At 45.0% G+C, this 14,400-nt stretch overlaps 2 protein-coding genes across 13 annotated transcripts in view; both read left to right on the forward strand.

Moving 5' to 3' along the window:
• The first annotated feature begins 237 nt into the window (after positions 1 to 237).
• The window catches only part of TMEM229B (transmembrane protein 229B), a 34,087-nt gene continuing 19,924 nt past the window's right edge, over positions 238 to 14,400 (forward strand). The window contains exon 1 of one of the 7 annotated variants that reach the window (XM_074542850.1): positions 238 to 377. Coding sequence is in view for 1 of the 7 variants with exons in the window: in XM_005479919.4 (XP_005479976.1) it covers positions 2,532 to 2,541 (10 nt within the window). In the remaining 6 variants the exon portion in view is untranslated. Of the gene's footprint in view, positions 378 to 1,495; positions 1,635 to 1,878; positions 2,019 to 2,402; positions 2,542 to 12,993; positions 13,137 to 14,400 lie in introns of those variants that run through there. The other 6 variants (XM_074542849.1, XM_026793463.2, XM_005479919.4 and 3 more) reach the window with 6 other exon arrangements.
• The window catches only part of RAD51B (RAD51 paralog B), a 403,112-nt gene continuing 401,712 nt past the window's right edge, over positions 13,001 to 14,400 (forward strand). For all 6 annotated transcript variants that reach the window (XR_012580812.1, XM_074542842.1, XM_014268656.3 and 3 more), the window contains exon 1: positions 13,001 to 13,136. The gene's annotated coding sequence lies outside the window, so the exon portion shown is untranslated. The remainder of the gene's footprint in view (positions 13,137 to 14,400) is intronic.

Raw genomic sequence — 14,400 nt, forward strand, 5'->3', positions numbered from 1 at the left:
CTTCCTTTACTAGCTCAAGCTGAAGGAAACAAGGCTGAATAGAATAATAACAGCTCTTCTGGACCAGCTAATGCACCTAGGGAGAGCTGAACAAGCTCCCAGGTGTACAGCACCACCATCAGGTGCTCACTCTGACATTTTTCCCTCCTGCCTTTCCCCTCAACACAGTACACACAGTGTCTTCACTCCCCTCACCCTGCTTCACTGCCTCCTCCTTCCTTTCTCCTCATTCTGGGAGCCCTCTCCTTTATCCTTACCTCCTCCTTCCTCTCTCTGCATGATGTGATTAGACAGGAGAATACAGATTTATGTATTCCCTACACGTGCTTCTCATTTTTTCCGATCCATCTTTGGATGTTGATAACTCCTTCTTATAGGTGAGTATCTCTCAGCTCACTTCTTCCTCTCTCTTTGACCTTTCCTCTGCTCCTTGTAAGGCATTCTCTCCTCTCATGCTGTGAAACATTCATGCTGTCTCATACTGTGAAATTATCTCTCTCACGCTCTCTTGACTATATCTCTAGCATGGTCCTCAGTGCTTTCTAAAGGATGCCATTTCACAATAAATACATAAGCACTGCTTCAGGCTGCTGTCTTCTCCAACTGCCTAACTGGATATGGTATTTTAAGGTGCTCTTTAGAACATCAAAGATGTCTTAGCTATTTTACCATTTTACTTCCCAGCTCTGTTGAAATTTATACAAAGCAATTGTGGGTTTTTTATCCAGCTGGAGGTGACCGGCATAAGCAGCGCTGCCCTAGCTTGCACAGCTCGGTTGTTGAGGCAGGGCTAGCTGTGCGTTATTCTCCATTTCCCCTTTAAAACGCTCCATCTTTCTGCATCTCCAGCTGATTGCACAGTGAGATTGTGCAATCAGGTGACTCGGTGACAGGCTGCTTTGCTGCATTGTGGCATCCTCGGAGCAGCAGCGAGGTTTGTACACAGAGCTCCCCGGGCGAGCAGAGGGAACGCGGGGCAGCAGCCCGGGCACTCCGCGGTACGCAGAGCCATCGATGCGCGGCCGCGGCGCCTCCGCTGTGCGCAGCGTCTGCCGGCCCTGCCGCCCTGGGGTTCAGGGAACCGCCTCTCCAGAGAGCACCTGCCTTTAACAGAGCCGCTGCTGCCAGACATCTTGAGAATCTTTCACCGTAATTGATTTGGGGCCTGCACAGATCCGATGTTGCCTCATTATTGGGACTACTTATTACTGAAAGCAGAAATGCTGAGTCATTAAACAGAGGTCATAAAAATATCCTTATTCTGCTAAAAGCATTAGCTCATCATTTCTGGTACTACACAAGGTAGGAGTCCTTGTGCCTGTGAGAAAGAAAATGTGGACTGCATCAGAGACCTGGGAAGATCAAACAAGAGCCCTAAGTCAGTGACCCAGTAGAAAAAGCAGGGTGCTGGTTAAAGACAGATCTCTGGGCTCAAGATCAATTGCCATTTCTGCATTTGTGTCACTTCAGGTTACCATTTTATCCCAGAATATGTTAATGTCTCTCTGTGGAGATGGACAGAACTAAAAACCTTGCTCACTTTTGTCTGAAGACTATAAGGCTTTCAGAGGCACTACCCAGCTACCCCTAACCACAAAGAGCTGCCAGTTACCTCCACCTGCATTCTTTCAGAGGTACGGACAGGGCATTTGTTTGCTTGAACCCTGGTTCAGGACTGCACTCTCCCGATTTCTCATTCCAAAGAAGGGCATTTTTTTCCTGTGTTCTTGTGCTGCCAAAGAGTTAAGGTAGCCAGAGAAAGGATTTTAATTTATTTTTACTACCTGTGCTTGAAATTTATTTTCCTACTATTCTTCCTCGGGCAGTTTTCTAAATCTGGAGATCATTCTGGGTGGAAAAAACCATTTTTCAGCGATTGTGTTTCCCTATTGTAATACTGAAGCTGCAGACAAATACTTCCTTTGATAGCTGTGTTTGATTTCCTGCACTGCAGGGATGTCCTGTCAGCGTCCAGATCCAACAAAGGCGCATGGGGGTTACATCCCTCAGCTGATGGGGTATGTGTGTTTATTTGTTTTTGTTACGGATTTCTTTGGAGGAGTAAATATGAAGGACTCGTACTGCAGGTTCACCAGCCAAGGCGCACTGTGCCACTTCGTGTTCCCGGCCGGAGCCAACACTCCAGGCGTTTGGGAAGGGCAGGGTGTTCCCGACGCTCACCTGAGCACACACCGGCCCGCACCGGCAGGGTCCGGTTCTCCAGGGGACGCCGGTCCCTCCCTTGGGGCTACCCCGCCGCCTTCAGGCTCCGTGCCCCGCGATGGCCCCGGGAGGGCTCGCCGGGCCGGCCCCCCGCCTGCGGGCCGAGGGAAGCGGCTGCAGGCCGGCAGGAGGACGCGGGGCCGGCGCCGCGGGGCGGGGGAGGCAGTGCGAGGCAGTGCGGAAAGAGTTAAGGGAAGGTGGCGGGGCAGGCTGGCTGTCGGGAGCGAGCATGTGCAGATTGAAACCGCATCCATACTACGGGCGAGTGTCACTGGCACACTTCACCTCCCGCCGGCCGCGGGGCACCCATGGACACCGGTGAGGACACGAGCCGCGGCCGGGCGGGGGGGCCGAGCGGCGGCACCGGGAGCTGCCCGCGGCCGCTGCCCTCACGGCCGCCCCGCCGGGGGTGCGCGCGGCCCGCGGCGGCCTCCCCGCAGCCGAGCGGCGCGGGGGATGCGCTGCCCGGGGCGGAGGGCGGGGATGGCGCCCGGCGCCGTTGGTTTCGCTTTCTGGCGGCGGGAGGGCCGTGCCGCCCCCGCCGGGCGGGTGCCGGCCGGGGTGAGACAAAGGCGGGCGGCCGAGCGGCAGCTTCCCCGCCAGCGGCGGGCCCCGCGGGGACACCGGGCACCGGTGTGTCGCCCCCTCCCGGGGAGCGGCGCAGCCCCGCGGCCGGGCCCCGCCGCCCCCCGCAGCTCCTCGGGGCGGCAGCGCGGTGCGCGTCGAGGGGGGTTTGCTCCGGAGAGCCCGACCCCGGCTGCGAAGTTTCGGGGCTCAGGGAAGGGAGGGTGGAGGGGTTCTTGAAATCGGAGCTGTTTTTCACTGGACAATGCCTTGTTTTTTTTTCCTTCCCCATGAAAAGGAAAGAAATGTCTCGAAACATCTTTTTGTATTGATTTCTGTTAAACTTTATTCCAGGCAAGGGGAAATAGCTCTGAATGAGCCCAGCGTTTGCAGAGCTGAACTGGGAGGTGGGAACTGGCTCTGCTCCGTTCACTGACTTTTCTGCAACCTTGTGAATTACTCCTGTGTGTAAAGCCAGAGGTCAGGGATACGGATACTACAGTCAGCTGAAAAAAAATGAGTTTTTTCTTTTCTATTAAAAAAAAAAATTAAAGTAGTCTCAAGATGTTTACTCTTGTTCCATTTTTGGAATGGAAAAATATTAAGAATAGCTGAATTTTTGCAAAATGGAAAATCTGATTCCTTCTGTTCCCCATTCACTTATTTACTCTAGGGTTTTGCAAATTGTTCCTAGGATGCTTAGGATCAGGGATGCTGGGGAGGATTCCCTGTCGTGTTCATCTTAAGCTGACCATTACACTGGGACTTCCTAGAGATCATTTCACATTGCTGGTCCAAAATTACTGGGGATGTACAAACTTGTTAAGCCTCATAATTACACAGCAGATGCAGAAAAACTCTGTTACGTGAAATACTTTGTATTGTTGTCTGGCATTGTTTATTTCACATGTTTTTCCTGTTTTCTCTTATGTCTGAGGGAAAAAAGCGGACCCTGCAGGAGCTGTTTTTTTTCACAGGCAAGGTGATAACATATCTGTGACTGTGCATTGGGGATTTGCAAGAACAGATTGCCCAAAGAGTTCTATTCTGTGTTTTCCAGGGGCACAAATGCAGTAATATATGTACAGCATCAGTTAGAGATGGGGCTGGCTACTGTTTGGTGGTAAATAGGAAGCAATTAAAACAAAAATAACTATAAATTATTAGGAAACAAAAAGAAAATAAAGACTTACTGACATGGAGTCAAAATGCCTGTAGGCACTTTCAGCCAGCACTGAGGAAAATTGTTTAGGAAATCTGTAAGATATTCTTGTGTCCATACACATCCTGAAGGTCCTTTTTGAATCCCAGCACCTTGTCCCAGTGATAAGCTATGACTTCTTCCACAGAGAAATGTCAGTTTTCCCGTGTTAAGTAACATCAGCTTGCTACTGTGGATAAGTTAAGATTTTTCATTAAATCTGAAAGTAGGTATTTTCTCCCTGAGGAATGTATACTCTTGGTATGTATATCTGAGAATTTCATACTTCTCTGCCACTGAAGAACATGGGTGTCTCTGTTTATAGAAGAGGAAACTGAGGTAGGGGAAAATGGCATTTCACAGGTTGTTGTCAAATTGAAACAAGACAGCTCCAAGTCCTTTGGTTTAACTGGTAGCTACAGCAGCTTTCTAAACAAAGCTCAGCAAAAGTGCTAGAAGCAGCTGATTCAGAGTGAAACATTCTGAGTTTCTCTGACCAGGGGAATACTGAAAAAGCATGTAATATAGTCTGGTGGAAAGGAAATGGAGGGGCAAGCAGAAGTTGAGGCAGTACTGCTTGCTGCCGCATAGCTTCTTGCTGAGGCTCTGGCAGCATGTTTGTAGCCTTGGTCAGTATTGCTGTGCCCACTCTACTGAAGGCTGATGGTGGAGGCAGAAAACAAGCTGCTTCCTTGGAGAGTTCAAACCTTGGAATTCTTATGGCAAGATCCCATGGTAGTTTACAGAAGTGGGGTCTAGACCAGGAGGTATGGATAGCACAGGTGTGTAGGTTGAGAGCAACCTAGATCTCTGCATCCGTATGGAAATGGTACCTGGTAGTGGGGACTCTGCAGTTTTGCCGGCAATGTCAACATTATGTGGTGCCAGACAGTGAAAGGCAAATTTAACCTTGAAGGGAGATGCAGGTTTCTAGCTTAGAGTGTAAGGCAGGAGGAGGTTTTTGGATAAGGTGATGAACTCAACATCATGTGGAGTCTTTTAAGATATCTTTTTACAATCTATACTTTATTTAGCATCTTGCAGATGTTCTAGGGAGTGAAGATGTAGGGAACCCTTTGGCCTTGTAATTTGAGGATCTACTTATTCCCACACGTCAAGAAATGGGGAGAGGAGTTGTTTTCTGGCATTGTAAATACGCTTTTAATACCTGTCTGCTTGGTTAAGGCAGTAACTGTCCTTGGATCAGGTGTTTCAGGGCTGCTGGCAGGCGCTGCATCGTGTCCAGGAGGGGTGTTTCTTCTCATGGCTTAATTAGTCAGATGAATTAAAGTTTTACCTACAAGTTTTATTTGAATTTAAGTTTTACTCTCCAAAGTGTTGGAAATGAGCAGCAGTTGGGGACTGATCATGCCAGGAAGGTGTGGAGGGGGAGTGAGGGGGAGGAGAGGAGATTGTGCACTCTTCCTGTGGAGGGTGGGGAGAGAGGAGGGGAGAAACCCCAGCTTTTTGCTATCATCACATGCTTTGATGGCAAGTCTTGTTTGTATCCTCAGAATCGTACTTGTCACAGAGTCTGGGGCCAAGCAGCTCCTTTTTCTGCAGCGTGGAATCGGTCACTAAGCATCATCTCTGTGAGACTTGTTTGAAGAGTCCAGTCCTTCTTTGCAAGTTTTGGAGTTACCTTGCTGGCTATGGTTGCTTTCTTGTGCTCCTTGTTCATGGTATGCACCTCTAGTCTCCTTAGACTAAAGAACTTTTGTCCTTATCAAAGTTGTTGAGCTATGTTGCAAGAAACTTAATGAAATTTTAATAAAATTATCTGCAGGAAATTTGACTATGTTTTAGGCAAAAGAGTCCTTTCTGTTAAGCTGTCTGACAACAGAAAGAAATTTTTCCTCATAGAAGATGATTGGAAAGCATAATGAAAAAGCTCTTAAAAAGGAGAAAATATATTGGAGAGGCTTAAAGAGTGGTGGTGTGGAGGAGACCTTGTTCTGATGGTGAAATCATAGAAGCAATGGAAAATTTTATTGTTGCAAATTTTACCTTAGGATTCTTTGTTTCTGGATTGCCTTCAACAAATACCATGTTAAAGAAAATGAAATTAAGTTGTTGTGTTGATTTGTTTCTTTTTTCAGTCTCAGACAGCCTGCTATTATATGGTAAGAGGAGAGGTAACAACATGCTAATTAAAGGGCAGCAGTGCTTCATTCCTTAGGGCTAATTATTCTCTAGAAAATGGGTCAATTACTTAAAGAAATTGTTTACCAGCAGGAGGTAGGAAAAGCCTTTATTCCCACTCCTTACCACCCTTTTGTGGGAAGCGCTTCCTACCTACATAGCAGTTGCAGTACCTTGCTAAGCTTTCAGGTGCCAGAGCCACGCCCTGCAGATGGGGAAGTGGCACCTGAGCAAACCTGTATGCGGTCACTTCTGTCCTGCGTGCTCCTGTGTAGCTGCGGATGAGGCTGTGTCCAGTGGTGTTCCTGGGTTGTTTCTGGAGTGAAAGAAGTGAAATTGAACAATTCAAGTGGGAGTTCTGTTTCAGAACAAAATTTACTTGTTGTGAAAGGTAAAGTATGGTATATTTCCTTGCTTCTTTTGAAAGACGTTTCGTCATCGTAGTTAGCTAATGTTTTCCAACATAAAAGGTATTACCTGTTTGTGGCTTGCTTATAAGGTTTGTAAATGATCTCTTCTCAGATCTGCTTCCTGTATGTGTTTCAGTATTCTCTGGTGGCTTTCTCACCTGACCATACTGCTTGCTTTAGCTCTGCAGGCTCAGTACAGACTGGGTGAGGGAGCAGAGGGCTGGTTAGCTGTCTATGTCAGAAATGAACTGGTCTGCTTTTCACATTTCCCTTATGATATATGAGGCAGGAGTATCCAGATGGTTCCCGAGTTCCTCGGTAAGGTGGCTGTGCAGGCGACCACAAGAAGTCTTGAAAGAAAGCCAGACTGGGCAAAGGCTTTGGCTCTGCAGGAGCAGATACCAACATCTGTGCCAATTCAGAACAACGCTCTCTTTCTGGTTAGTCAGAGCGCTACATTCCTGGCTGTAAATGATACACCCAATAATGTCTGCTGTGAGCCAGAGCTTATGCACCTTACAGTCCAGCTAAAATGAGTGTAAAAGGCTTTGCAGGTGCATGCTGCTCGTTAACATGTCCTCAGAGGTGAAATAAAAGCTAGACTGCTTTAGAGACTTGTTTGTAGGCATATCTGAATGAGCATACCTATCAGTTACTAGGTCAGAGGTGTCTAATCATTGCATAGAATAGGGAAGTGTTTTATGTTACCCTTTCTTTTGTTCTGGATTTTTGTTGGTGTCAGTGCTCACCACAACCTTATTTTGAAACTCCCCCGCCCTCACACACTTGTGTCAAAGCTGGATTAAATGACTGAGGGAATCTTCCCTACCACAGATGCTGTCTTGCTTTCATTGCATAAGATACAAGCATTAGTAGTCACTAGGTGAGTGTTGATAGCATAGCATGGTGAAGCTGCTGTTTGACTTCTTCCTTGCTGGATCTTTGCTCTCAGGTGTGCCATTTATTGGATGCAGCCTTTATGAAGAACTTCTGTGGAGCACCTCTCTGTCCTGTTTTCATGATTCTGCTGGGAGCATGATGAAGTACTTCTGAAGGGGGGAGCTCTGTCTTTAGTATGGGTAGCTCTAGCCTAGTGCTGTATGTACTGTCAAGTTCCTTCTGGGAATGGGGAGTCTGTTTTGTTTTTTTTCTTTCATTCAGAATGCATGCACAGATCATGATCTAAATCATTTGGCTCCACCAGCCTAATCTGGACTGAGAAATCTTGGCTGGGGCTGTGTCTATGCAGAGCTCTAGGTAGTCATTCCTCTCTGCTTGCGACAGTGTTCCTGATGATAGCAGTGGATTTGGCTGTTTCCTCTCCTGCTAACTGACCTAGCAAAGCCAGACTTGCTTAACCCATGGGACACTTTGAGCCACGTGTTTTCTTTGTGTTTTGTGTCAGCAGAGGTTTATGGTAAGGATGCTTCTAGTAAGTTCCAGAAGAAGAGTTATTTACTTTTGTAATTTCTGTTGTTTTTAAGATGTGTATGGTTTCCCCTAGTGGTACAGTAGATACCATGTGATTTGATTTATTTTGATCCAGCAGTTCTTTCTAAGACAAACCTTACAATTAAGCTTTTAATTGGAAGTGGACTTGTACAGGAGCTTCAGGATGTAGCACACATTTTATAAAAATGCTTGAATGTCTAACTATGGAGAGAAAAGCTGCTGTGAAGGTAATGTCATGATTCCTTAGCAATATTGAACTTGGCTGCTGTTGCTTTTGGTTTTCCTTTGCTGCTTAATACTTTACCATGGAGATGAGATACTTTCCAAACCATCAGCCTCAGCCACTTGAGCTGACAGAGGTTAGCATGGTATTAGGAGTGCCCTGGGCAGCCAAGCCATTTCCTGTGCAGTGGGATACTAAGGTGCATATAGAAAGAAGGCAATTCATTATGTCATATTATGTTGCCTTATAAACTGTGGATTTGCAAAAGGTCAACTTCTAGAATCCATGTCCTTCTCTTAGATAGTTACTCCAAGTTGGGGTATGCTGCCTTGTGTATGGGGCAGTGGGAGTAGGTTTTTTGTTCTATTTTTTCTTTCCCCAGCTACATATCAGACATAGAAAGTGGGAAAATGTTGCATTCTGATGCGAGAAATATAGTTTCCTTGGTTTGAGAAACAAGGACTGGACAATGTCATGACAATGATGAACATTTGCTACGCTTAAGGACCATGGCTTAGGAACGTTTGGAGTACTAAAAAGCTGTAAGTGCAAACACCAGCACTTCCACTGCATCTTTCATTTGAGAATCTCTCAGTTCTTAATGAATTTTCAGTGTGTCTCTGTGAGGCTGGTATTATTAGTGTCATTTTGCAGACAAGTAGATAAAGTAAAATGCTTGTATAAGCACATTCAGCAAGCCAGGAAAAGCAGGAATAAAATTCAGGAATACTAATGTTTCAGCCTGCTTTTGAGCTACTATCTTGTACTTTTTTTCCAGAAAAGAAAGGCATGAATTTTTGTAGCTTTCCTGCCCCCATCCCCCTCTTTTCTTTCTCATTGGGTTAGGCTGCATAAAAGTGAGACATTATTATGCAACATATCCAAGTGTGCATGTGATACTTGAAAAAATGGTAATCAGATAAGTTGCCAGGCAACAGTACCCTGCCTTCAATTACCAAAACGCCAGTGAGTGTGCTTTCATGATATAACATGGGTGCTGTACTTCTTCATAAAGAAAGTGTAGGTGGAGTTTTGTAAGAGTTGCTCCTTTTTAACTCCTCTGCTGCTTAATCTGCCATATTGTGAGGTCAGATTTGACCCCAGTTTTAGAGAAGAGCATTCACCAAACCTGAAATCAACAAAATCAACAACGAAGTTAGATGAGCTCTCAAAGTTAATGTGAGCATATATGAGTAAATAACCATTCCTGGCAGTGGGTCTGTGAGTGTTTGATGGTTCAACAGCTTACAACAAGTAGGTCAGAGCTCATCCTTGAGACTGTGAAAATGAAGAAAATGGGTGAGAGATTTATGTTAAAAGGTAGATGATACTTGCATGGCAAGCTGTGATAAGTATCAAAACACTCATGGCGGCCCCTTGGCTCAAAAATATTGAGAGCCAGGGTAATTAATGAAAATATGAATGTAAATCCAGCTGGTTCATTTCCATTGCCTTAGCAGAAGCAGAATGGAAGGAACATAAGAAGGGATGAGTGTACACAGAGGAGAAAGTGATAGTCTAATAATGGAAGACAGCATGAGGGAATTCAGTTGTGTGTTTGTTTGAAATCTGAGTTTAATTTATTTTTCAAAGATATTGCAAGATAACAACAGCAAAAAATAAAGACTTTTGGAAGTTATTTAAATGCATTTTTGGTTTTGGCAAATACCCACAGAAAGCATTTGCAGAGACTGTAGTTGTGTGGGGATGCAGGCATCTGGCCAAGCCTCTTCAGCTGTTGCATGGTGGCATGGCTTTTAGAAGAAATCTCAAACTCCAGAGGTCTAATGTGCTTCTCAGGGCTTTGACAGAAGTTTTCAGTAGAGATAGGGCACCCACCTAGATGTATCTGGGAAAGGATGCCCATAGCCTTGAAATCACTTGTTTTCCTTGGGTAAGTGCAAGTCGTTGCTTTATGGAGTAGGTTTTCCAATTACATTTCTGTTGTTCCAGAAGGAGCAAAAGGCATTTGCATTTCAGGAGATAAGGGACTGTGTCCTACGTGTCCCTCTGCAGTATTTCAGTCCAGTGTAGGAAGAGGTTCAGAAGTCCTCATCAAGAGACATGGTGGGACTTCAGTTAAAAGGGAAATCTGTATCATCCTCTGTGTAAGTCCTGCCAAAACAGGGGGAGTTTCTGAGAAGACACAGACTCACTTTCTGTTTCCAAATTTGGCACTTTCTTCTCAGGAGAATCCCAGATAAGTCACAGAGCAATGTTGTGACTTGATTTTTCTGTTGCACAACTTACCACCGGTTAGTTGCATGGGCCTTAGCTCTCTTTGTAGATAATTGTAGAAATAATGAAGGGATGTAAATACTAAAAGAGACCGTTGAAAGAATGTTCAACTAACCACTTTCCAGTCAGGAATTTGCTTTCTTTTTCGTTTGCTTTTCTTTGTATTTTCACTTGATGAGCAATACTGCTAGATTATGCTCATGTATAGTCTCCAACCTGCTGACACCAGGAATGTTTGTGTCAGAGGAACAGCCAGAGCTGTTCCAGGAAGTGCTGTTTTGGGAAGTCTACAATTTTAGTTTTTAACTGTTTTTGTATATACAAGTGCATGTTCACACTATTCTGTCTGGGTTTTTGTTTGATTTTCCCTTACTAGAAACACTACACATTTTGAATCGTTAGTATTTTGACACAGAAAGTCCATTTATATACAAAACGAAAAACAAATCACCTTTTCTGAACAGTTTAAGCTTTGTATTAATCATGTGAGCCTTAAGGTCAAATCTTCAGCTCTACTGCTCTGCTCACATCTTTTATGACGTAGTCTTTACTAATGGAGGTTTTCTTCAATGAGTGGTTTTTTTCAAGTGTGGGTACATTTGTAACCAAAGGTATGGTTTCTCCAGCACTCTGAGTTCAAAGTGATGCAGTATTTTGTGAAAAGGGAACTTCCTGCTGGGCTGTGTGCTGTGAGTCAAATTGAGAGATGATGATACAGCTGAAAAACTAGCAAGCTTTAGGTACCATGGGGTAGCATTCAGAGGGCTGATGAGTTCCTTGGTCTGGCTCCAGGTGAAGCCCCATGGGTGGCCTGAGTGCTGGTGCCAGGGAAAGGGATGGACTGAGAAGGACTGTGTTGTTCTAAAGTTAGGTTGACTTGAAGCCTTTTGTAGTATTCATGTTTCTGCATTTAAGGAGTTGGAAGTGTGTTGCAGTTGCTTATTTTGTATGATTTTGTTCCTCAGTCTTTTACATATAAAATTATGGACAAGTACATCTGACTACGTAAAAAGCATTCTCTGTGTTTTTGTGATTCTAGGGAAATGCCTTTTGAAATTTTGTTTGCATATGTCTGATAAATAGTTCAGTAGAAATCTGTGGCAAATATCCAACGATGGCAAAATGCATATAAAGAAAATGGATTCTGTGCAAATAATTTTTAGGAACATTGATGCAGCAACACTTTATCCCAGACCTAGACAACAAAAAAGTTATTTCCCAGCCTGATATATAAATATGTAGCTGGTAAAATAGCAACTATTTCTCTTTATAAGAGAGACTCCAAAGTAGATTCAAGCTTCAGGGCATAGGCAGAAAGTTCTAGATGTGTCTCAATAATACCCATATTACATTGATTTAATTAGTGGGTTTATGCTATTCATTGCTCCATTAATCTCATTGGGAAGATTTTTTGGGGAGAGGATTAGGTATTTAATCTGCATTTTTAATTGGAGTGGTTTTTTAGTCCAGTGTCATCTAAATAAAAACAGCATAGGTTTGTTTTGTTTGTCAAGGAAAACGTCTCTCGAATTCCTCTTGGATTTTGGTGTGCAGAAATGCTGAGATTCATTAGGATAACATGAAGAACTCATTTGTTATACAGTCTGACACATAAATGTCCTTGTTTTAACTTCTTCATATGCAATTAATCCAGAAACATGCTATGTACAGACAAACCCTTGGATTGTAAGATCTGTGAGGCTGATGTAAATAAGGTGTTGGATACTTGTGTGTTGAAGCTGTCACCTCGAGGCATGACTTCTGTGAAAATCAGGAATGTGGCATCCCAAATGTCAGCATTTGAAGAAGAGAGCCCCATGTCATGGGCTCCACCTGCCTGGATCATGCAGCTGTGCTGCCTGAGCCCAACATGGAGGTGAAAGGCAGTCATATCCCTGGAGCAGAGAGGCCAGTGCCAGTGCCCCCAGGAACAGGTTAGGGTGCTGGGTGGGTGGCACTGGGAAGGGCCTGTTTGCATGAAGTCCACACTCTGTCCTGGAATGGGGAAGGGAGAAGAAAAGTGTGATGATTGGAGAAGTGAGGATGAGAGGAGGTCAGGGAAGATAAGGAGGCAATATTAGGAGAGATAGGATGGGGGTGGAAAGGTGTCAGCAGTGAAGCTTGCTTAAAAAATTGAGACATTCATGGGGAAAATAGAAGTAAAGCAATTTCTGGCAGGCCCTCCAAGGGTTAACTGAGACCTTGGCTGAGATGGTAGCAGTGAACCTTTGGTCGCTGACTCTAGTGCAGTTGCTCTGTGTGTTTGCTGTGGCTGAGATCCAGAAGGACAGTGGAGAGCAGAAAGGCTCAGCCTCACCCAAGGAGAGGCAGCTGTCTGGGTGCTGCCCTGGGCAAGAGGCAGGTACAGGTGCTATGTGGGGGCTCTGAAGAAGTCAGATCTTCCAGCGCCCAATGTACTGGAGCTAAGCTATCCATACACAGGGCTTGTTCTGTGTTTAAAACCTCTCTTGCACTGTGCTGCATTGAGATTAAAATGTACTTCTTTGGTTTAGGAAGGCTGTCTGGTTGCTGTATTAACTGTTGGTCACACACACCTGGGCTGAAAACGACTGGCATCTGAAATTCCTTGGACTTGCTGGAGGCAGCCTAGTCTACCTGCGGATGTTGTGAATTAGGAGCTGGCCAAAGAGTGGGAGAGCTCCAGGATCCCTCCCCGGAAAAGGTAAGGTCTGGAGGGTAAAAGTGGTGGAACTGCAGTTCTAGACCAGAAAAACAGAGCAGTTGTCTGAGTACAGAGCTGACTGCATTGTAAATGGGACCTTTGAAATTTAAATATGTAGAGTGCAAAGTTATTTCCATTGGTTTAAACCCCAAGTTGTTTTCTGGAGGTGTACGATTGCCATTTGCGCACATCACCCTTGATTTCTGTCTGCTGTGAGTCACATCGTTCTGATTGCTTGTAATTTATACAGCCAAACTTTTCAGTATTATTGTCTCTTTAAAACCTCATACTCTGATAGCCTTAGGCCGTTAAAACAATCAGGACAGTGGAGCAGTTTCTCTGAGCTAAACCAGAGCAGTAGGTAAAGAGCAAAGGGTTGCTCTCTCCTGTGAAAGCACAGGTGTGAGTTGGATGATGAGGAATCTATTCCTGGCCCTAGCAAGTACTGCAGTCTCTGCACCTGATTCACCAGGGTGTTACTCTACTAATCTTCTTAGCCTCATCTTGCCACTCTCCTGTATGCTGTGGCAATCAGTTATGCTTCCACATAGTGCGTGTAAAATGCAATCAATTTGGAAGGGGGATTTATATCCCAGAGCAAAACTTTATATTGATTCTGGGTAGCGGGGTGGATGTTGTGGGACCAGAACAATTTCCAGACCCTGCAGCATTTTTGACAGCCTCTTTGTGTCAGCAGTATGGGGCATAGTTCAGGCTACAATATTGTTTTGCATATTGTGGATCAGCTTTCCTGGGTAGGTTGTGCACAGTACTTTATTTCTAGCTGGGAACTCACTTTGAATATCTGCATGCTGCATGTATAAACTTCAGATACATGTAGTATGATCATCCCTCAGTCTGTCCTGTCTCACGTGTCTCATTACCTTCTCCTAGTTGTAGTGCTCAGGAGATCCTGTGTTGGGCTTTTCTGTTGTCCCACTCCTCTGGGTATTCTTGCTGATAGACCCCTGATCCTCTCTGAGGCTGGGAAACAGACCCAGTCAGCTGCTGAAGGAAAGCAGAAGACTTAATTGTGGCAGTGCTAACAGTATGGATAAGCAGGGTCAGCTCCTGCCTAGAGCTCCAGCTGTGATTGTGCTGCCCATTGTGTAGCTGACTACAGGGCTTCAGTTGGTCACCAAGTGTCATCTTTTGAGCAGCAAAGTCCAGACCAGTGCTGCAATGTTATAACAAAGCAGGTGTCAGCAGCTTCCTGAGAAGGCAGCTGGTGATGGAATGAGCTTTGTATGAGTCCGGCTGTTAT

This window comes from Zonotrichia albicollis, chromosome 6 (assembly GCF_047830755.1).
Source record: "Zonotrichia albicollis isolate bZonAlb1 chromosome 6, bZonAlb1.hap1, whole genome shotgun sequence".
NCBI lineage: Eukaryota > Metazoa > Chordata > Aves > Passeriformes > Passerellidae > Zonotrichia > Zonotrichia albicollis.